The 24722-nt window shown below is 36.9% G+C and overlaps 1 protein-coding gene across 2 annotated transcripts; it reads left to right on the top strand.

Moving 5' to 3' along the window:
- The first annotated feature begins 3023 nt into the window (after nt 1-3023).
- Nucleotides 3024-24284, top strand: coch (coagulation factor C homolog, cochlin (Limulus polyphemus)). 2 transcript variants are annotated; one of them, XM_067615115.1, is made up of 15 exons: nt 3024-3815; nt 6819-6860; nt 7075-7119; nt 8564-8720; nt 11207-11340; nt 12472-12543; nt 13732-13788; nt 14118-14265; nt 15076-15179; nt 16275-16501; nt 16609-16723; nt 18130-18273; nt 18367-18523; nt 20082-20176; nt 20281-24284. In XM_067615115.1, the coding sequence occupies exons 2-15, from the start codon at nt 6827-6829 to the stop codon at nt 20451-20453; spliced, it is 1662 nt and encodes a 553-aa protein (XP_067471216.1). In that variant the 5' UTR covers nt 3024-3815; nt 6819-6826; the 3' UTR covers nt 20454-24284. The 2 variants fall into 2 exon arrangements, with proteins under 2 accessions (XP_067471216.1, XP_067471217.1); XM_067615116.1 differs by having other exon boundaries at nt 3024-3819.
- Nucleotides 24285-24722: the final 438 nt, after the last annotated feature.

The following is a 24722-nucleotide window of genomic DNA, read 5'->3' as shown; positions in this document are numbered from 1 at the left end:
CGGGGGTCAACTTGTTAGCCGCCTTGTAGTTTGGTCTCTGAGATGCTGTTCACACCTGTGTCTGTCCAGCTGACCACTTGTGTTCAGATTCGTTACTTCTGCTAGAAGGTCAAAGAGTCCAGCGTTATTACATCAGTGTGTCGCCAGATTTGTTACGCCAGAGCTAATAAAACAAAAACGTCTCAAGAGCTAATCTACATGTACAGACTATTCCAACTGTTGAGGTTGGCAAGACAAAGTCATTTGGCGTTGGCGTTAAAACAATCACCACATCCTGCAGCGATGATGTATTTTACGTCCTTGGCGGGGACGCGTCATGACGCATTAGCGTTTAAACTACAAAAGATACGTGGTCAAACGCCTCCCAGACCACCTCGACAAGTGGTTTGAGTGATCGGATCACAATGCGTCTTGGTGGTCGTTTACAGTTGTGTTTAGTGATGTTCACTTGTGACCTGATCAGCCGACACATTTTAAAACCAGGTGTAAACAGACTGGTCCGCTACATGCTAGCTTGGTGTCGGGGCTGGAGATGTGGATTTTTTGTTTGTTTCAATTGTTTTTTAATTCACTTTCAATAAAAAATGTTTTGTTTGATTCTTGGGAAAGTTTATGAAATAATTATGACACAAATTTAATCCCAAATGACTCCAGATAACTACAAACTTCTCTTATTTACATGTTCTTAGCTGGCTTGCTAACGTTAGCCGCTGGTTACGCTACATTCAGGAATAAGCTAGTTCAGATCAGAGAAGAGCTGCAACATTTAGTCAATTAATCAGTTAGTTGATCGACAGAAAATTAATCAGCAAGTATTTTCATAATTGAAGAATCATTTTAGTCATGTTTTTATAAAAATTTTAAAAAGCCAGAACTTTTCAAACGTGATAATTTAACACTTTTCTTCAACATACTTAAAGTGAATATCTTTGGGTTTTTGACTGCCAGACAAAATAAGACATTTAAACACGTAAACTTTAACTCTGGGACTTTTTCACTGTTTTCTGACATTTTATAGACTCAATGATCAATAGAGAAGATATCTGTCAGATTAAATCTCACTTGTAAATGTTGTTGTGTGGATTTCGACACATTTGAGCCTTCATCAGGGAGAAATTTAGTCAGTGTGACCTCTGACCCAGTAGGAGAAACATAAAATGGGAGATTCGCTGTTTTGACCTCCAGATCGACCCTCAGGCTTCATCGTGACGCCATGACATCATCATCAGGAAACAAAACGACCGGAGGATTCAGTGACGGCAGATGATATACGTGACTTATATGTCAACTCATCTCAGATCCTCCACATCCTTTTGTGTCATTGTTGTTTTCTCATTTTTCTCCCTTCAGTTGAGTAGAGTCTCGTTTACAGAGCTGTCCGAACAAACAGCCATGAAAACATCACCTCACGGCGACGTGCGACCCCGTTTACATCGAAGCTTCAAGTCTGTATGTTCTCTGAGAGGTAATCAGTCAATAATCCAATAAAATCTGATCATGTTTTTATAAATATAAATATAAACTGAATGAAAAGTTAATGAGCTCAAACATCCTGCAACACGACCTGCAAAGCTGCTTCTCTGTAACAGGTTTATCTGATGACTCGGACTCGAAAGTTAACATTTTTTAGCATATTTGACTTAAATTAATTTTTTACAGTTGAGAGATAGACAGGAAATGTAGAGCGAGACTTGAAGCTTCTATATTACATGTCTGAACTCTGAGACCACTGTCACACCCGACATGAATTAACTTAAATATTGTTTATCCGAATCGAATATTAATGACTGAAACAAGCGTTGCCAACTGTGAGCAGCTCTCTGATTAATTCTTGAACGTTTCCAACTTTAACTTTAATATCCACAACTCAAAGTCCATAATGTTGGACTCGTACAACACTGTCGACTGTTCAAACTGTTCAAACTGTCAATTCAAATCTGATTTTAAAGAGCAACAGACTTTGATTTAGTGGTTGTTCAGTGTGAAGATGATGGGAACCCACATGGAACATGAGTAGGACCCCTTCATATTCTATACAATATCGAAATATTGTATTTTATTCTAATGTTTTATCAACATTTATTTTCTGTTTTATATTCATTTCTGTTCCACTTTGCCCTTTTTTTCCCCGAAAAGTATGTTTATTGGCTTTTTGTTCATTTTTGAATAAACAGAATCATCCTTCCATCCTCAAGAATGGGAATAATATAAAATAGATACACAACTACAAATATATTTATAGAAAATAACAGATCATCCAGGTCTCCCTCCTTATTCACAACCATGTTACTGCTGCTGTGATACAAATTACAAGTGTTTTCACTTCGCTCTTTTAATTTCTATTCTGTTCTATTCTGTCCACGCTTGTCAAAAACCTCGGTGTGATATTTGATTTGCCTTTAAGTTTAAGAATCAAGTTAATGCTGTTGACAAAGTTCATCCGTTAATCTCTGTCAAAGATCTCGAGAAGGTGATCCACACCTTTACGTCCTCCTGCTTGGACTACTGCAGCTCCCTGCGTACTGGGATACTGGGATTAGTCAGTCGTCCCTGTCCCGCCTGCAACTGGTCCAGAACGCTGCAGCCAGGTCCCTCAGATCAGCTGACCCTATCAGATCAGATCTACCTCCTCCATCCACTCTTTTGAGTCCAGGCTGAAAACTGACTTTTGTTCACTAGCGTGTGAATCGTCGTGACGTGGCTGTTATTCGTCTCTGTGATTTCCATGTGTTGTGTGTTTGTGCCACCAGCTGTGAGCCTGCTTGTTTGTGTCAGTGCTTCTTGTATTTGTGATTTTAGCTTCCTGCTCTGGTCTGCGCAGCAGTTTGGCTGACGTGGGTTATTTTTAAATGTGCTTTATAAGCAAAATTGACTTTTCTATTCTATTCACTTCCACAGTTATCAGACAAAGGCAGGTGAGGATAGATTATCTACCTCGTATCTTTCTCAATGAACTAGTCTAACATACTTCATATCTCCATAATTATTAAGAAGTATTATTGATCTTTCTTTGCAGTATAGATGTGCAAATAAAGTTAGATTTATTATTATTTTTATTATGTTTTACTGTCAGTTGTACTATAAAACGTATTTTATTGGCTTAGTTGTAATGTTGTGACACTGTGAATGTTTAGTTATAGTGGAATAAATGAACACATGTGTTCATTATGCTGACTTAACTATTAACAAACAATAAAAATGATAAAAAAATGACTATTGTACAATCGTTACAATCAGTGGATGTGATCAGTTTTTCTTCTGGTGTTCGTTCCCTTCTCCTCTCTCTCTCTCTGTCTCTCTCTCTCTCTCTCTCTCTCTCTCTCTCTCTCTCTCTCTCTCTCTCTCTCTCTGTCTGTCTCTCTCTCTCTCTCTGTCTCTCTCTCTCTCTCTCTCTCTCTCTTGCTCTCTCTCTGTCTCTCTCTTTCTGTCTCTCTCTCTCTGTCTCTCTCTCTCTCTGTCTCTCTCTCTGTCTCTCTCTCTGTCTCTGTCTCTCTGTCTCTCTCTCTCTCTCTCTCTCTCTCTGTCTCTGTCTCTGTCTCTCTCTCTCTGTCTCTCTCTCTCTCTCTCTCTCTCTCTCTCTCAGGTTGACCTGTGACTGAGGCCCCTCCCACCTCTTCCTCTGATGTCAGAGCTGTAAGGTGTGTGTGTGTATGTGTGTGTGTGTGTGTGTGTGTGCGAGCGTGAGCTTATTTAAAGGGCTGACTCTCTCTCGCTGGGCGATCGACACCAGCTCAGCATCACCAGCTTACCGCCTGCTGCTTCCAGGGAATAAACTCTCAACAGTTTTCCAGAGAGACGTCTGCTGAAGAGAAACAGTCAGTAAGACTGAGTTTACTGCTTTCTTTGCACAGAGCTGCTTACTGACTGACCGGTTCACTGACTGACTGGTTGACTGACTGGTTGACTGGTTGAATGAATGTTCTCATCACAGACGGTTAACTGACTGACTGATTACACTCGAGCAGAGGGAGCTGCTGTTCATGGTTGTTTTCTGTCCTCCTGCTGCCAACTCGTTTACTGATGGGCTGTTTCACTGATTGTGATTGTTCACTAACTGGCTGATTGGATTGATTGGTTGACTGTTTACTGACTGACTTTGTCAGTCTGTCTGTCTGTTGACTGGCAGATTTAGTTCCAGATAGTTTATGACTGACTGGTTTGATGAGTTAACTGTTGACCTCATGACTCGACTCATTCTTTATTAGTTGACTATTTCCTGCCTGGTTTACTGCCTGGTTTATTCATGTATCGTGTGTATTAATGTGTTTACAGACTGGTTGATTGGTTTACTGACTGTCCAATTACTGGTTTACATATTTTTTACTGACTGACTTTTTCTGTCTGTTGACTGGCGGATTTAGTCCCAGATAGTTTATGACTGACTGGTTTGCTGAGTTAACTGTTGACTTCATGACTCGACTCATTCTTTATTAGTTGACTATTTCCTGCCTGGTTTACTGACTGGTTTACCCATTCCTTGCATGGTTTGCAGGCTTGTTTACTGGTCTCATACAGTTTGTTCCCGTATTATGCGTATTTAATTGGCCGTTAGCTGGGTTACCTGCTGACTGACTGCTTCAGTGACTATACCAGTTTACTGCGTTGACTCTTTACTAGCTGCCTGGTCTCGTTTAACCGTTTACTGACTGGTTTACCCATTCCTTGCACGGTTTGCTGGCTTGTTAACTAACTGGTCTCATACAGTTTCTTCCCGTATTATGTGTATTTACTTGTCTGTTAGCTGGTTTACCTGCTGACTGACTGTTTCAGTGACTATACCAGTTTACTGCGTTGACTCTTTACTAGCCGCCTGGTCTCGTTTAACTGTTTACTGACTGGTTGAATTATGATAACGCATTCACTAACTGGCTGATTGGTTTACTGACTGTCCAATTACTTGTTTACATATTGTTTACTGACTGGCTGTTTGTCTGTTTACTGGTTTAACAGACAAACAGCAGTTCATGGTTGAGTTGGAGGACCAGTTTAATTGTTTACTGCCTGGTTTACCCATTGTTTGAGCAATTGTCTAACTGGATAAGAGGTTTACTACCTTGCTGACTGTTTTCGTACAGATTATTCCTATATCATGTGTATGAACTAATTTACTGACTGCTTTGTTATTGGTTCACTAATTGGCTGATTTGTTTACTGGCTGTCCAATAATTAATTGACTGGTTTATATTGTTTACTTCGTTCGTTAACCTGTTTACCGACTGGTTTATATTGTTTATTTTGTCCGTTAACCTGTTTACTGACTGGTTTATATTGTTTACTGTGTCTGTTAACCTGTTAACTGACTGGTTTACATATTGACTGGCCATTTAAGTGATTAGCAGTTTGTGGCTGACTGGTCTACTGAATTACAGTAACTGTTGACGCCCATTGCATGTCTGCTTAACAAACTGGTTTTGTACCATTATTCCTGTATCATGTGTACTGACTGGTTCATATTATGATCATGTCTCATGGATATGATTTGGCTTTCTGGCTGATTGACTGGATTTACTGGTTTACTGCCTGTTTGCTGATGAATAGTTTACTATCTGGTTCACTGTCTGAATTCACAGTATAATGTATAAAAACAGATTTATTGACCAGTTTAGTGACTTTCCCCATTAGACATGAAACAAGGCAGAGATGCTCCTCGTCTCCTTTCATTTGTCAGTTTTACTTGCACAAAAATAACATCAATAACATCAGACAGTAACATCTGGAATAGTTACAGATAAAACAACACAAAACATGTTGCATGTATATATATCTATATGCTGATGATATACTTATATTTATCTATATTTAACCAAGCCAGAGTCTTCACTTAAAACACCTAACAGAGCTCACTGGTAATTTTGACATCTTAAGAAAATAAATACTAGATATACTTCAATCTATTTGCCGTTTCATAAGTGAGTTTAAAATGAAACACTTTGGTATTATAACAGATATTAACTTCATAATCTATATAAACCAAACACTGCACCTCCTCTGCAAAAACTTTAAGTATGTATTTGCTAATTGAGATGGAAAACTTTATTTTACTGGTTTGAAGGACGTGAATCCCCCAAATCTGAAAGAACTTTCTAATGTTCAGAACTGCATTAATATTAAAAATATGACAAACTACACAAACAACAACAACCACAAGTCAGTCAAACTAAGACCTTTTCCCCTCACGCTCTTATAAATATTTACAGTTGCAACATTTCATCTGATCACAGTTTGGAAGATCTGTAGAGAGGACAAAATGATCTAAATTAGAGTTGTTGCTCACAAAAACAGTTGCTGCAAATCATATTTCAATAACTTGTGATCCTCTGATGGTAAAAAACAAGATTTACAGCAACCTGAGACAGATCTTAGATTTCACTGGAAGACAGAAAACATCAGTCTGACCTACTTTTGTATTTATAAAAAAACCCAAAGGTTTATGAAATAGAAAATTCAATACAATAACTTCACAGAAATTATTATACAACTGAGAGGATTAATCGCTTTCATAGTGATGTTTCCCCAAACTGTAACAGACTGTGACTGGAGACTTCCTGTGTACCACTGGAGACTCGCGGTGGCAGAAACAAGACAGAAAGTGTTAAAGACGAAGCTTCATGTGTCCACGTCCAGACTATTCTGATCTTAAACTCAGTTCTGTCACAATATCTGTGTTTTGTTTTGTTTTTTCACATTGATAAAGATCCAGTCATGAATCACTTGAGTTTATTATAAACTGAATAAAAAATAACGTCCATGTATGATCGTCTTTATGTTAAATATTTAGTGTTTTTCACAGTAAACTGAGGTCAGTTTGTGTTTTTCAGGTGCAGAAATGTTTCAGCTGTCCGTCCTGCTGCCTGTGACAGGTACACTGCTTTATTCTATTCTATTCTATTCTATTCTATTCTATTCTATTAGGAGGACAGTGTGAATCACCTGCTTTACAGTTTGCTGACAGTCTACTGACTTTGTCAACCAATACTTTCATTTCTCTCTGTTTTTCTTTCTTTCTTTCCTTCTTTCAGTCAGTCTTGTATATTTGATGACAGATTAATGTGATCCCTCTCTTTCTCTCTGCAGGCCTTTTCTTTCTGCTCTCCTCAACGTTCGGCTCAGAATCCAGCGGTGAGTCCTGAATGTCACCCGTCCGTCTGTCAAACTGAGAAAAAATGAAATCAGAAAACATTTCTGCATTTCTGCAACACAATATAAGATAATAATAGGATCATTTTTCCACTTTGGGCGTCAGAATCAGTGATTTCCTGGTAAACTAGCCGGTGTTGATGACTGATATGTTACTGTGATACAAATGAGGATAATAATAATAATAATAATGATGTATCTGCTGAGCTCCCTGTGAATGTGACCTAATCTGCCAGTGAAGAGCTTTGTGTGTGCTCCTTCTTCTTCTTCTTCTTCTTCTCTTTGATGAATTATTTCTGAGGTTTTCAAAGGCCGTCACTCGGTGTCTCTGGACCGGTGGAGGTAACTGGAAACCTCCCTGTTTGACTTGTTGTTGATCCTTAGAACTCCCCCCCCCCGTGTTTATATTGAGCCTGAATCATAAAAATGTCTGAAATTTTAAACTAAGCACGCAGCAGCTGCTCTTTCTCTAATAGAGGGAACAGATGAAAAGCTCCTTTTATCCTCTGTCACTCTTTTCAAAGAGCAGATCTGTTATTCTGACTGTATTTCAATAAATTACCGGCTCTCTCATGAATAGAGTTATGTAACAGAAAACCTTTTTATTCCCTGTCGTCAATCTCGTTGATTCCTCCCAGTTTCTTTGAGTCATTTTTATCCTTTAAAGGTGCTCTGTGTGTTATTTTATTATATCAATGACAGATGAACAGCGCTAAAGACCATCTGAGAGCATTATCACCATGGCGATACGTTGGCAATAACAAACCTTCATTTCAGTTTCACGTCATATTCATTAGCTTTTTATCCACGTTAGCGGTTTAGCTCCAGAGGTGTCGAGTGCTGAGTCCGACACTTAACTCCAGACTGAAATATCTCAGTAACTATTGGATGGATTGTTGTGAAATCTGGTTCCCACATTCATGTTCCGACTGACTCTGGTGATCCTCTGACTTTCAGGTTGACTTTTGTGGATCGCAGTGGACTATTGGACAGTATTGATCTCGCTCTGTGGGCTTTTGTGCATTAACCAAAGTATTGGATAGATGACATTAGATGAAAAGTCATTATGAACCAAATTTCACAACAACTCATCTAATAGTTGTTGTGACATTTCAGTCTAAGTTAATTCAGCTAATTAGAGTTTTGCCCAAAAGCCCAAAATATTGAGAAGAATATTTTTATTGGGTTTTTTTTGTGATAAAATCGAGGCAGCAGAAATCACCAGAAATTATGTCACATGAAGCAACACTGCAGCTTATAAAGTTGATAGAATTATTTTGTTGTACGAACTCTTTAATATTTTGCTGTAACATATAAATGAAAAACAAAAACCACATCATGAGCTCTGAAAAATCACAAATAAACTAAAAACTAATGTCAAAGAAGAAGGAAGAGAGAGATTAACGCTGTTGTGCTCGTTGATCAGTGCCCTACCCGGTGACCTGCGGGACCCGTGGAGCCGACCTGATGGAGGACGGCGTGGTGGTGTTATGTCCTCCGGACTGCACCCAGTGGAGGGTGTCGGTGTTCGGGACGGGTGTCTACGCCTCCGTCTCCTCCGTCTGTGGAGCCGCTTTGCACAGGTACGACTTTTGTTTGTATATTCAAACAATTCCTTACTTTTCTCTCTACGTTTTCACCAAACTGAAGCCATCGCCTCCCAAATGTTTTTTTTGTTTATTTTCTTTGCTTCCTTCCTGTCTGTCAGCAGCCAGTATCCCGCAAGATAAGATGTGATATAAGACTTTATTAATCCTGCAGGTGGAAATCCAAGAAAATCATTTATTTGAACTTTTAATGTTTTTATCCTGTCATTCTTCAGTTTTATGCAGAACACTTTGTTTGGGTTACATTCTATTTAAAGTTTGTTTTATTTAGTGGGTTTTTGGTGTTTCTGCACGTTCGTTTTTTATATTAATGGTTTGAATTATTTGTCTTCTTTTCTTTGTTTTCTTGGTGAATATGTGCAGATTCTCAGTCATCTGAGTTCTGGTTAGAATAACTTAGAACTGAAGTCTTCAGGTTTCTACAGACAGGTCCGGTTGCCCTCGATTAACCTCCGTGAGTCCTGTGAGGTTGTTTTATGACAGAACAAAACAAAATAAATTGACTTGCAGCAGCACAGAGACAGAAAGAAAAATACAGATAACCAACTAGAATGAAATTAATAAGAAATAAGAGATTAAAGAAATTAGAGCAGTGACATTAAAAATCTATATACAATATATACATTACATCACCTTTGGCTATACAAGGGAATTATGCAAAGGAAGTCCATTAGTGCAGGTATGAATAATAAGTATAATATACATAATAATAATATGATGAAGTATATACTGTTATGTATGTGTAATATAAATAATATGAATAATATAAATATAATAATATAATGTAAATAAGACACGTAAGATGAAAAAAGCAAAAAGAAACGATGCATTTCAGTTCAGTTTAATGTTCTTTGACATCATGTTAGTTAAAACATAAACAGCTGAGTGTGAAATTAGATTTTTGGAGATAATAGTCTGACACAATAATCTCCAGTTAGCAGCTTCGTTCCACGGTTTCAGCTGTAGATGGATCAGCTGTCATCAAGTATGGAACCTCGGTCACATGATATCAGGTCATTGATTAACATAGATTATTGATTGACATCTCAGCTCCCTACATGACCACCTGCCAACTACTCACACTGTGCAGTAATACAGTACTACTACAATACTACAATACTGGGAGTATAATACACAGTCCGGAGTTACGCAGGTTTGGAGCAGGTTGGGTGGAGTTTGGTGAACAGCAGATTTGGAGACATGTCGGAATCAAACACTCTGTTCTGCTGCCGCCTGCAGCTGCAGATGTGACCTAATAATGAGCAGCATGAGTCCTGCTGTGTGCTGAACCTCAACAAAACACCAACACCATGAAGGAATGTGGAGGACCGAAGGATTAAGCTCTCAACCCTGAATGACCTCGTCCTCCCTCTGCAGAGGGCCTCCGGGGCCCCGAGAGGAAAAACTCTGAACGACATCGACTCGGCTCCCTCGGGATCCTTCCTTCAGTCCTTTTTCTGTCTCATCTTCCTGTCTGTCTTGAGTCTGTTTATGTTTGAAACACTTTTCTCTGATGTCTGACTCTCACATTTAACTCGTTATAAAGTGGTTGTCAGGGTGAAATATATTTAATCATTTTCAATCAGGCTTTTGAAAGGACTACAGAACAGAAACGGCTTTGAATAACAAATTATATCTGAATGATTGCAGACTTTGAAATCTCAATATTCTCATATTATTATAATTGATCATATCATTTTACTACAAACTACAGCTTTAAAGTGGTTTTCTTTCCGCTGTACCTTTAGAACAGATGAGAAAATCTCGACTATAATGACGCGTGGTGTCCCACAAGGCTCAATATTTGGCCCACTTTTATTCGGCTTTCCTGATGATCCAACAGCATCTTAAACCACCTTTTCAACTGCACAATTGCACCTACTTATGTTACTTTTCATTTGAACAACCAACTGTAATATCATGAATGTTTTCCAGGAGAGATTGACAGTGTGCACTGATATTTGTACGTATGAAACTTTACGCTGATGACACTCAGTTGTAATTTAATCCTGAAAGTTTTAACAGCTTGAAGGCAGAACTGTTGCCTTACTTCCATTAAATACTGTATAGCTGTAATCTTCCTGCAACTGTATACTGAATAACTGAAGTATTGATCATATTTATAACAGTATTAACTCTTCTTCACCCATTTTGGACCACCGACTGACTGTTTTTTAAGTTTTATTTGACCTTTATTCAACCAGGACGTTTCTCTCTACATTATTTCTTTACAAGACTTGGCCAAAACTTAAAACATTCAGCCATAAATCTAAGAACTGTTTTTAATTCAAATCAGCACATTAAGATTCTTGTTCAAACAAGAATCTATTTTTTTTGTTGCTAAACTGAGTTAAAGTCATTCCTTCGCTGCAGAGTTGAGCAACTAAGAAGATCTGCGATTGTAGCTAAACCTGCTTGAATTTTAAAGAAAAGTTTAATAATTTAGTGTCTCGTCTCTTCAGGGGGCTTGTTGGACCTTCCGGCGGCTCCGTCAGGGTCAACAGGCTGCAGGGACGACACAACTACATGAGCTCCTACGCCAACGGCATCCAATCACAGGCCTTGTCCCACTGGACCGCCTCCTTCAGCCTCACCAGTAGGTGCATTTACTGACTGGTTTGATGATTCATTTATTTTCTTTATTGTCAGACAGTGAAATTACAGGAAGGACTGTGGATCAGTTCCAGTCCGTTCATTATAATATCTCAATGATTCATCAAGTGTTGGAACAATTAGTCAATAAACTGATTAGTCGTTTAAGTAATTTAATGAGCAAAAATATGGATAGTTCTCTAGTTTCTGCTTCTCTAATGTGAGGATTTGCCTTTTTTTCTCTCTATCTGGACTGTTGGTGGAACAAAATTCAATATTTTCTGATGTTTTATAGATAAAATAATAAATCAAGATATTAACCACAAATGAAAATAACGAATCACAACCTCTGATTAATCTCAGAAGTTACAGACGTTGTTCTAAAGGAAACAACATGTGTTTCTTTGACAAAGAAATTCAACCCATGTCCACGTAAGCTTGTCCCGGAGCTTTCATCAGTATCACATGGTCTTCATCAGTGGATGGAGTTTGCTGAGTCGTCGTGGTTCTGCAGGCGTTAAAACTTTGTTTTTTCTGAGCAGATTTTAAGACTCTTGTCGTCAGTGTTTTCTTAAAAGAAGAAGAAGAAGAAAATAAGAAGAAACAAAATAATCTCAACTCAATGTCCACTTACTCAGTTGTTTTGCAGTAAATAGTGGTGGGAGTCTGAACCTGTTATATTCTGTATATGTTCCTGGATGCCAAACATCACTTAATGCAGCTTTACATTTAAATGATTTTCTTTTCTTACTGTATGATCTTAATTATATATAAAAATAATATAATTAATTAAAGAGACAATCTGGCAACGTTTTAAAAAGGTAGTTACTCATAATAACACAGTTGTAAAGAACATCACACAGTAACACAACATAAAGATTGTTGAAGATGAAGATAGACATCTTAATTTAAATCAACAAGTGACATCAAACTTATATCAAGTATATATTTGTATATTTGTATCTTCAGAAATGTGTAAATTATATTTATATCGTCTAATAAAGAAACATACTAGAGAAGACTGACAGTATGATCATTTTGTAATATTTATCACACTGGATTATTCTGCTGAAACACTTTTAAATTCTGTCTCGTCACTAATTACTGGACTCTCTGTGTGTATTTGTGTTTCCAGAACCAGTTAATGTTCCACTGGAGTTGACTGGTGAGATCAGCACCACAGCTCTGCCTGCAGCTGCACAACCAGGTAACTGCACACCTCAATTATAAAAAAAAAAAGTTCTTTGAAGCAATTAAAAAGTGTTAAACTTCCTGTCCAGAGGTGTTAAATATCGTCTCTTTCCTGCTGAAGACCTGCAGTCACATTATTACCGACACAAATGTGATATTATAATAAATATTTCCAGGTCATATCTGTCTTTTAACAGCCTGAGGAGGCAAAACTTTACAGAATTGCAATGAAATAAAGCTGAAATTAGAGAAAAGTCACAAAAGAAACATAATGTTTTTATATTTCCCAGACTAATGAGACCTTGTGAGGATCTTTGCTCATAAATCTGCAGCTTTCTCTGCTCATCTGGGAATAATGTGTCATTTATTGATTTAATTTTAACATCTGTCTTTGTATAACAACATCAGGATTGACTCAAACATTGATTTCCTAACAAACAGAAACATAGATATAAATTTACTGAGCTGCTATTTATTAAACTAATGTTGTCACTGATATCAGTATCAGTGCATCTCTGGTAATAAACATAATAATAATTAGCGCTGAAACTATTCATCGATTAGTTGATTGACAGAAAATTAATTGGCAACTATTTTCATAATCAAAAAATTGTTTCAGTCATTTTTCAAGCAAAAATGCCAAAAATGTACAGTTCCAGTGAATGTTTGCTGTTTCTCTTTGTCACATATGACAGTAAATTTAACGTCTCAGTCACACAAAACAAACTGAAGACTTCTGAGAATTTATGAATGCAATTTTCTCACAATTTTTAAACATTTCATAGACTAAACAATTAATCAACTGAGAGAATAAACAGCAGATTAACACTTAACACTCATAAACATTTATAAACTAAAGATAATTTAAAAAAGAGAAACAATTCATTCCACAGTTTATTGTACCAGACTGAGACTGATGACCTGCAGAATGACCTGAAACTACGATATACAGTCGTTCTGTTGTTCTGTTACTGTAATAATAATAATCATATTTTTAGCTCAAAATGTAAATAAGGTGAAAGTAAACAGACTCTTCCTGTTGCTGTCAGGATGTTAATGTGCGTTTGTCCTGAAACTTCAAACTTCCCGACACGACCGGAGCGTGACGACTGTTACCTCAGCTGACCTCTGCGTGCGTGTGTGTGTGCGTGTGTGCATGTGTGTGTGTGTGTGTGTGTGTGTGTGTGTGTGTGTTTTATTGCAGCAAAGAAACCACTGAAGAAGCCGTCAGTGAAGAAAGCTCTGACAGGAGGAAATAAAGGTGCTCTGTGTGTGTTTTTGATTACCGTTTACTGTTTTCATGCTTGAATAAAATCAGGAGTAAATAATTATTTATTGTCTTTTTTTTCTCTCTTCTTCCCTTTTTATCTCCCCCAACACAACAATAATAATAATAATAATACTTTTATTTCTATTGTGTATGAAACAGCACTGAAGCATCAAACAGATGAAAGTGCAGATTAAAAGAAATAAGTTCATATAAAAAGTAGTTCATCATGTGTTCATCTCTGTGTGTGTGTGTGTGTGTGTGTGTGTGTGTGTGTGTGTGTGTGTGTGTGTGTGTGTGTGTGTGTGTGTGTGTGCGTGCAGACTGTCAGATGGACATCGCCATGGTGATCGACAGCAGTAACAACATCGGGCAGCGACGCTTCAACCTGCAGAAGAACTTTGTTGCCAAACTGACGGCAATGTTGAGAGTCGGACCAACAGGACCGCATATAGGCCTGGTGCAGTCCAGGTCAGACACACACACACGCACACACACACACACACACACACACACACACACACACACTATGGCTTCTTTACAATTAATGAATAATTAACTAACTATTTAATATCGCTAATGAGGTCAAAATAAACAGAACATGTTGGAAAATGTTTCAAGTAAAGGGAAATGCTTGTAAAAGTCTTTAAAAGTTTTTTTGTTTGAGCTTTATTGAAGTATCAAAAGTAAAAATGTGGCTTGTTTTTATTCTTTAACATAAAAGAAAGAAATTAGACTTTAATTCTGAAACGTATTTTTGTTTTTCACAAAGGAGAAGAAAAAATTAAAAAGTGAAGTATCTGTGGGATTTCTTTGTTTTGTAGTGTCACCACAAAGATTTTACTGCAATACTTTAACTACATCAAGCTCATAATACTTATGTACTTTTACTGCAATACTTTAACTACATCAAGCTCATAATACTTATGTACTTTTACTGCAACACTTTAACTACATCAAGCTCATAATACTTATGTACTTTTACTGCAATACTTTAACTACATCAAGCTCATAATACTTATGTACTTTTACTGCAATACTTTAACTACATCAAGCTCATAATACTTATGTACTTTTACTGTAGGAGGATTTTTCATGCAGGACTTTTACTTGTAATGGAGTATTTTTACTTTGCTGTATTGGTACTTTTACTGCAGTAAAGTATCTTAATACTTCTTCCATTACTGGGTTTAGGTTTAATGTCAATGAATGTCAATATTAATCAATGTTTGTCAGATTTATGTGCTTTGAAGTGATTGAAACATGACTTTGTGTTTGCAGTGATTCTCCCAGAACAGAGTTCTTACTGACCAACTACACGCAGCCTAAAGAGCTGCTGTTTGCCATCAAGGAGCTGGCGTTCCTGGGAGGAAACACCAACACAGGTATTATATATATATATACACAATCACACATGTTTGTACTTTATATTGTACTTGTTTACTCTCACAATGCACAGCAGAGCTTCAAACCTCAACCCTAAAACCTTCAAACAGCCTGTTAAAGAAGTGAAGACCAGAGAAAATGTCCTCACAAAGATAGTACAGCAGGCTAAGACTCATGGGATATGTAGGATTTTTAATGTTAAAACTGTTAATATGACATGTAATATAAACAGTCTTGTTGCAGGTGTTGAGGGAACCTTTCAGGCACCCTCCCCGAGTTGGTTGATGCGAGAAGAACGAAACCACAGTCGAGTAATGTCTTTGTAGCAGCAGAATTTATTTATCGAAGATCTTCGGAGAACACTTTACAGAAAAACCTGCATTTGGCAAAGCGCCCTGTGTTCTGAGCTTTTGTCTACGTGCCAGAGCATTTTATACCTCGTTTTCACCCCCTTTTCTGAGTGTATCTATTGTTTGGACCCCAATTGGCTCTTTGTCTATCATTTCTTAGAAAAGGAGCTTTCTTCCTTCTTCACTTTTTACCCCAATTCACCCCCCACGCTTAAAGTTATTTTTGTCTCCCGTAGTCTGGTTCAATCTGGTTTTCTATATGCTCTTAATCCACCTATCTAACCACATCCTTGGCAGGTGCGCTTATGCACCTGCAGACACGCTTATGCGCGCTTTGAACTTTTTGCCTTCTACTCCTTGCTCATGCATCTGCAGACACAATACTCAGAAAACAGTGAACTTTTACTTCTACCTATTATTGCATAACTCGTCCTGTTAACAGCGACAGTGGCAAGCAAAGGACATGACCTTTCGATATCACTTATCAATTGAACAAGGCATATAAAACATACTTGGTTAACATAAGTTTAAATCAGCATTGGGATTAATAAGACAATGTGTGTTTCTCATTACCTCTCACACAGGTTCTTAAAACACTGGATTTATTTATCTATATGTTTAACACACAACACTTGTTAGTAGATCAGTTTATTGTTTACAAGAAGAAAAATATAGAAAAGTGTCAGAATGATCCTTTAAGTGTTTGACGTGTGCTGTTTAAATAAACTCGCCCTGCCTCTTCAGGTAAGGCCATCATGCACACGGCGGAGACCTTCTTCACCCAGGAGAACGGGGGGAGGCGGGGTCACCCCCGGGTGATGATGGTGCTGATTGACGGCTGGCCGTCTGACGACCTGGAGCAGGCGGCCATGTTGGCCAGAGAGTCCGGCATCAACGTGTTCCTGGTGTCTGTGGCCAAGCCGGCGCCCGAGGAGCTCACCATGGTGCGAGACAAAGACTTCATGAAGAAGGTGACCACTTTCTTTACATATATCTGGATGTGTAAAGATGAACCTCAGCTGCTGGTTTAGTTATGAAGTGTTTTTGAGATGAAACCATGTCGTCTCTCCTCCTGCAGGCCGTGTGTAAAGATAACGGTTTCTTCAGTTATATGATCCCCAGCTGGTTCAGCACCACCAAACATGTCAAACCTCTCAGTCAGAGACTCTGCTCGCTGGACAGTCTGCTGTGCAGTAAGACACATCTACACCTGTCTGTCTGTCATCCTCTACACTCAGTTCAGCTCATTATGTCACTTAATTACTATACAAACAGTCCACAACAGGACATAAATCTCAATATGACCTAAAGACTAAAAATATATTTTAACTGTAAACTTTTACACAAATGAAACTCCACAGACTTTCAGGGGCTGAAGGAGTAATGCAATCAATAAAGCTGATATTAGATTATCTAGAAGCATGCAGGTGTACTGTACATACATATAAGAGACATAATATAATATTATTTTGAATGACCCTGACTATGTAACTCCAAATTTGATTATTTTGAATTTATAAAGATAAAATGAAAGATTACATAAAGATATGGATCCAGAAAATTCTCATAATTCAACAACTAAAAAATAAACCATTTAAAAACTCATCGTATTATCTGGGAAATGTGTTCACGAAGTCACAAAGCATAAAACCTGTTTTTATTAACTCATGAAAAGTTGATGTTTTGGAGAAACAGTTCAGTTTTCACAGACTAGATGTTCCTTTTTAAATCTTTTTAGGTAGTTTGTTTGGTAAGGTAAGTTTTAAAAAGTCATGTGCAGCAACAAAACAGCTATGACACTTTTACCAGGTTACTGGACCACACAGTGCACATGACATCTTTCTGAAGATATTAGAAACACCACAAGTTCTTACCTTAACATGATAGATGGTAGATAAATGTTTGAGAAAGGGACTTGTTGTTCCCCTCTTCATCATGAGTATCTTGAGAAGCAAATATCTAATTTTCCAGATGTTTCATTGACTTTGGTGAAGTGGATCCACGCTTTGGAACGTTTAAGGAGGTCCGCCATGTTTAGTCAGTCTGTGTTGCTAGCGTGTGTTCGTATATGTTATTGCGTCTTTGAAATGTCAGTGGGGGAAAAAAAAGGGAGATTGTAGATTAAAGATTCCATAATGATTTTTTTTCTTTATTTTATTTGAAAGGGACCATGTACAGTTTTAAACATAAATGTTGCCATTTGATGCATTGTACCAGAGTTGACATATTACAGCACAATGACAAACAGTACCAGTCAAAAAAAAACATAATACAAAGGATAAAGAATAATACAGAATAAATATAGTACAAACGATACAAAAAATTACAGGATAGATAACATGAAGTTACACACAATAGCACATCACCCATAACCACAATGTCAGCTAGAATGACTAATGAATACTTTCCAATTAAAAGAATATCTGTGTTCATTAGAAGACCACAGAATTAAATGTAAAATCAGTCGTTGCAGAGCTGAGTAGATTTCAGTAAACTTTTACTTTGGTTTTAAAGTACAGCCCACAGAGCTTAACTTGGACCCACTGATATATTTAAGTGTAAGGTAAACGTGTGTGTTTGTGTATGTGTGTGTTTTTAGGTAAAACCTGCTATAACTCAGTCAACATCGGGTTCCTTATCGACGGTTCGTCCAGCGTCGGCGAGGGAAACTTCCAGCTGGTTCTGGAGTTCCTGGCAGGAATCGCCAGAGGCTTCGACATCTCAGATGTGGGATCTCACATTGGTCAGCTTCTCTGGATACAAATGATTCATTGATTGATTACCTGATTGATTGATGAGCTAATTGGCTGACAGACTGTGTGCGTTGGTGTTGCAGGTGCGGTGCAGTTCACCTACGACCAGAGGCTGGAGTTCGGTCTGTCCGAATACTCCAACAAAGAGGATGTCGTCACTGCTTTGAAGAGGATCCCCTACATGAGTGGAGGAACAGCCACCGGAGGCGCCATCAGCTACACCACCCAGAACCTGTTCAGGTAAGACCACGCCTACGCAGTCAGCTGATAGAGGAGTGTTGTATTTTACTCAGTTATTTCCTTCACAAAACACCCAACTAGTCTTTAATAGTTACAGGGTAAGGCTGGGGATGTTCTGTGTTTTTCTTAACCCAAACAGAAAATTAAGTGATCCCAAATTCACCGTCCTGTTGCCAGAAATACTCACTAGAGCACTAAATGTTGAATCAATTCATTTGAAAATAGTCCCAAACGAATGCAATAAAAACTACAGTGATCAGCTGTCTTAGGACAGAAAGCCTTTGACAGGGTGAAATAGAATGATCTCTTTTCAACAATGTCAAAGTTTGGATTTGGTCCTAAATTTACTTCCTTTGTTAGGTTATTGTTATTGCTCAACCTCAGGCCTCAATACAGACAACATCAGTTCTAGTTACTTCCACCTTAGCTGTTCCGTTAGACAGGTCTGCCCTCTGTCGCCTCTGCTATTCGCACTCGCTATCAAGCCGTAAAAGAGTGCACAGGAATTAACCGAACATAAGGTGTTGTTATACGCAGACGATGTATTATTGTACATTTCGGACCCTACAAAATCAATGTCAGTTATAATGTGGACCCTGCAAAGATTCGGAGTAGTATCAGGCTATAAGATTAACGTCTCCAAAAATGCATTATTCCCAATCTATCTTAAGCCACAATATTGTACACATTATTTTAGCTCCTTAACATTTACAATCTCAAATCAAAAATGAAACAATATATATGTGAGCTGTTTTTAAAGTCTTCAATAGGAACCAATGGGCTTGGAGCAGAGAGCCACAGACAGAGTAGGGAAGTAAATGAAGTATTAAGAGATAGAATAACACATTGTTTGGTCTTTTCATGGGATTTATTGATAGTACATACAGTATTGATACACAAGCTAGCAATGTCAACTTGCTGGTGCTCGTCACAGGTTTTGTATGTCTACTATTTGTGACCAGTTACCCAAAGAGCAAAGTTTCCTTCTCAGAGTAATTTATCTAAATTATTTCTTAAAAGCTTGAGGTCAAATTCTGCAATGTTTTACAAGAAAAAAAGCAAAGATAAAAGTCTGTTTAAAAGAAACAAAGAACACAATATCATGTTAGTCATCTCCCAACCCCTAAAATTAATTAATGATAAAATAAGTGCATTTTCCTCGTCTCAGGTGTAAAGTAGTTGTGTGGATAAAAATCAAATGCAAACAGACTTTGTGAATAAATGATAACATACATGGATCATGTGACTTAAACGTCACTGAAAACATCAGATCTGTGCAGAGTGATGATGAGGAGACTGTAACCTTCCTCAAATCAATACATGACACTAACAGAAATGTCATATTTCCATCATGTTTTCCATCATTTGAGCTTTGACTGTTGCTCTTTTAATGACGTCATCTCATCGTGTCTTCTTCTTCTGCAACGGTTTAATGGCACCGACTGGAGAATTAGCACCACCTGCTGTTTATCTGCTAATATTTACACAACAGCAGTGGATGGAAACAAGCATTTATTCACCAACATTAATAGTAAATAAAATGTTTTTGTTTTTCTAGGCGGACAGGACCGGGCCGCAACTTCCTCGTCGTGGTGACAGACGGCCAATCATATGATGATGTCAGAGGCCCGGCGATGGCTGCACAGAAACAAGGTGTGTGTGTGTTGAAACAGAGATGGAATACAAGCAGTCGGTGTTCAGTATGTGTACCTGACCTCTAACCCCTCCCGCATTTCTCCTGTGCCACCAATCACCAGGCATCACCATCTACTCGGTGGGCGTGGCCTGGGCACCGATGGATGACCTCAGATCTATGTCATCGGAGCCGAAGGACAACCACACCTTCTTCACCAGAGAGTTCACTGGCCTCGCCGAGTTAATCCCGCAGCTGGTCCGAGGCATCTGCCGAGATTTCACCGAGAACAACTGAGAACACAAACACACACAAGTTTGTACTTCTACACTTGTGAGGACCCTTGTTGACATTACCTGGCCTCTAACTTTAACCTCCCTATAAAACAAAGTCTGAGCCCTCAAACACTCAGAAGATGTGAGGACTGGACTAATTATCCTGACTTTGAAGGTAGAGAAACAGGTCCTCACAGTAACAGAAGTATGAGTTTGTACAGATATACATGTGAGAAGCCTCACTGACATAATACAAACCAAGTCTTAACCCTTAAACAACCTTATGAAAATGTTAGGACCAGACAAAATGTCCTCACTTTCCAAAAAGTCCTCAGTTTGCAGGTAAAACAACAGGTCCTCACATAGTAGTGGAAGAGAACACACTCTGTATATATACTGTACACATGTACCCACCGATACATACACATGAAAACACATGTACATAAAAGTCAAACAACATAGAAAGTCACACATATACACCACAAACCATTTTTCTATTTAATGAGGGAGATGTTGGGAAATCACCATACAACCAATCATCATCAGCATAGAACAGTAAAAATAAAATCGCTCACTCTTCACTGTGCAGTCCACTGACAGTGTGTCTGATTCTGTTATCAGATTTATTACAGCTTATATCATTACAGTATGACGTACTAGATACCTAAAGTGCAAAAACTAGGTTACAGCTTGTAAAAACATTGCTAACATCACGTTAGCCAGCAAAATAGATTTTTACTAATGCTAACTCTGCTACCTTGGATTGTTTTGTTAATCTTGGATCACATTATCTTGCATAACAGCACGCTCTTTTTTTTTAATTAAGGGGATCACAATCAGCTTTCATGTAATTGGCTGAAGCAGAGAAGCTAATTTATATGAAATAGATGCTTAATAATTATGGAAAAAAAACTCTGCTCTAAATGAGTGTTAAATTTCTATTAATCGGAGTCAAGTACAGAAGCACATTTCATTCACCAAACAAACAAAAAAACCTGGAGACATTTTCTTGTAATTATGAAATAAAGATACTGTAATTATAAGATAGTTTTCTTGTATTTATGCAACCACTCTATCATAATTATAAGAAAACAATTTTATAATTGTTAATAACATTTATGAGATTCTTGACTTCATCACAATTACGCAAGCCATATCTTGTAAATATGAAATGATTTGAGAGATATTGTAATTACAAAATCATTAATTTTCTCAGAATTCTATCCTTATCTCATAATTAGACATCTTGCATCTCATAAATATGAAATAAAGATATTATAATTGTATTGAAATTATAAGTTAGTTTGGTAAGGCTTTATTTTACAGGTCCCTTCATTTTATTTGACTTTCCTGAGTAATTTGCAGGTATTTAATGGTAAATATTTAGGACATTTTACAGAGAAAGTGGTGCAGTTTAGTTTGGTGCGTGCCCACTCATTGTATTTGGGTTCATATGTACTTGTTCACTTGCAAAAATGCTTTTCAGTGTGTAATTTCATTAATCAAATGATATATTAGCATATTAGGTTTTTTTTCAATAGTTTCCTAAAAGTAGCTGCTGTGTAATTGTTAATTCTTTGGACATTTCTCTGAAAGGGTTATGTAATTTGGTAGAATACAGGAAATGTGCTCATTATAGAGTTTTTAGGAAACAACCTAATATACTAATATGTAGTTTGACACAAAACTACACAATGAAGTAATTTCTGTCAGTTAAAGAATTGTTAAGAATCTGATTTATTAAGAAGCTTTGCAAATTATGAATCCAATTACAATGAACTGACACTTACCAACTAAACCAAAGTCTTTTTTAAATAATTTGTACCAAATTAAACCAACTTCTATGTAAAATGTCCTAAATATTAACCGTTAAATACCTGCAAATCTCCTAGAAATTAGTATAAAATTAACAGACTTGTAAAATAAAAAATAAATTACTGATAGTTTTCTCAGAATTTTATGGTCCCTACATCACGATTACAAGAAAACAATTTCATAATTATAAGATACATATCTTGTAATTACAAGATATGTATGTCATAATCACATCATGTCATAATTATAGAATTAAAATTTGGTAATTACAAAATAGTTTTCTCCCTATTATCAGATTTCTGTGTTATGATTATGGTGCTTAATTCTTGACTAATAATTACAAGATCTTGTATCTTGTAATTAAAACATGCAGCTCATAATTGCGAGAAAACTATTTCATAATTGCAAGAATTGATCTGCATCTTGCAATCATGAGATCCAGAGTGTCTTTGTGATCTTGTGTTATACAAATACAAGATTTTTATCTCATAATTATGAGACATAAGTTCGTACTGAAGAGATATACATGTCATAATTATAAGTTACTAGTTGTAACTACGAGCAAATGTCTTCAGTTGTTTTTTCTTTTTGAATGCAAAGTTATCTGAGTTAAAATATAAGTGAAATTTAAAAAAGACTTCATTTCTTAAATCCAAGTTTGTGTCTTTTATTCTTATGATCCAACTCCATTTCATCCATTTTAGTGTTTAGAAAACAAAAGGTTTTGTTGACATCAGCGCACTGCAAGAGTGATTAGTGAACGAGTGACTGATTTCAGACTCACAGTGATGCCATAATGTTTATCTTCAAACGCTTAACATGTCTGTTAAAACAAAGACGGAGGTTTTACCTGCAAAGTCGTCTCCTCATGTTTTAGGAAATCCATCTTCTGATCTTCTTCCATCTGATTCTGGAGGAGAGAGAACAAGGAGATTTCCTTAAATGTTACATGTTTCTTTTAAAATCTTTTTCTTTTCTTTTTTTTTGTCTCCACCTGACAGACTGAGATGAAAATCACTTTTATTTTAGTGTTTTTCAGTTTATTTCCTGAATCCTCTTCAGACAAACAAGAAAAATAAAACTGGTGCACAGAGGTTCATTCTTGACAACACAAAATACTCTAAATTCAAGGTTCACTTACTAGCTTTTTCCAGAGCTTTTGACCGTGCATGGCCTTCTTGCTCAGTTATCACATGACTTAAGTAAGGCACTTAGGTCATGTGATGATAGGTGGTCGTATCTGTGAGATACATTTGAAAGCTCAGAAAAAATTTAAACTCTTGAACTTATTTGTCGTCTACAAGAAGAAATTCTAGAAAATGAACAAAAATACACTGACAATTCTCAAATTGCCTATTTGCATTTCATTTTTTTCTTTTTATTTGTAATATCAAAACAACTTATTAACAGGAAAATTTTGTTTTAAATTTTGAAGCTCCATCCTTGTTAATGTTGTAATTATCCTGATGTACATTTGCCTTAAACTGTACTTTATATTCTGTTTATCAAATCCTGCAAAAATTCTGTTAATTCCAGAGCATGTTTTATTAATTCATGCACATTAATTAGGTTTTTCCTCCATGACACATGCCGAGCTCCACAGATTTCAGGCTTCAAAAGTGTTTTTAATTTTGGAAAACAACTTAAATTACTATCTTTCAAATGTTTCTTGTCTCTGCAAGTTGCAAGTTTTCATAGAAATGAGTTGAAACCAATTTCAGCCTGGAAGGAAATCAATCTAAAACCTGATGGATGATTCAGAAAATGATCAGCAGGAATGACAGAATACAGGATTTGTAGTTAAAAGGCTGCCTGTATGGTTCTTTGATTCTGCTTTAGGGAAATCTGGTTCTGTTGTGGTTGCCAACAAGATGTCCAGACTATAAGAAATTATTAAAAAAAATATTAAAATATCAATTTTCTGTGTCTATAAATGAAACCTCTGATGAGATTTGGATGTCAAATGTTGCTTCTGTCCTTTTTTCTGTATTTATTACCTGTTTTTCTTGTGTTTCTCAATAAAGAATAGTTATTTTTACATCTTGTCCTCTGACATTTGTTCATGAAGTTAAACCATCAGACAGACATATGAGGCCCTCTGGTGTCCAAACTGCAGATGACAGGAGATGTTTGATTCATGCTGAAAGAGACGTGGAAATAAAGTTTAACATACAAATGCATCATACAGACAGAGTGTGGTGTTAATATAAATAAAGGAAATGTTAACACAGACACTCCAGACACTGGAAAGACAGCAAAAAAAATAACACAATTACATATTTTACTCACCATTTTGAAGATTTTAGTGCTTTTTGGTTTGTTGAAGAGTTTATCTCCCATCATCAATTAATGCATCTTTAAATATTCATTTCCTCTCATTGGACAGTTTGTATTATCGCTCTTCAATCTAAAAATCCAAATATATTTAATTTACTATCATATATGACAAAGAAAAACAGCAAATTTATCACACTTG

The sequence above is a fragment of the Thunnus thynnus genome, chromosome 16 (assembly GCF_963924715.1).
Source record: "Thunnus thynnus chromosome 16, fThuThy2.1, whole genome shotgun sequence".
Taxonomy (NCBI): Eukaryota; Metazoa; Chordata; class Actinopteri; order Scombriformes; family Scombridae; genus Thunnus; species Thunnus thynnus.
The sequence above is the reverse complement of the archived record's forward strand: the minus strand, read 5'-3'. Positions and strand labels throughout refer to the sequence as shown.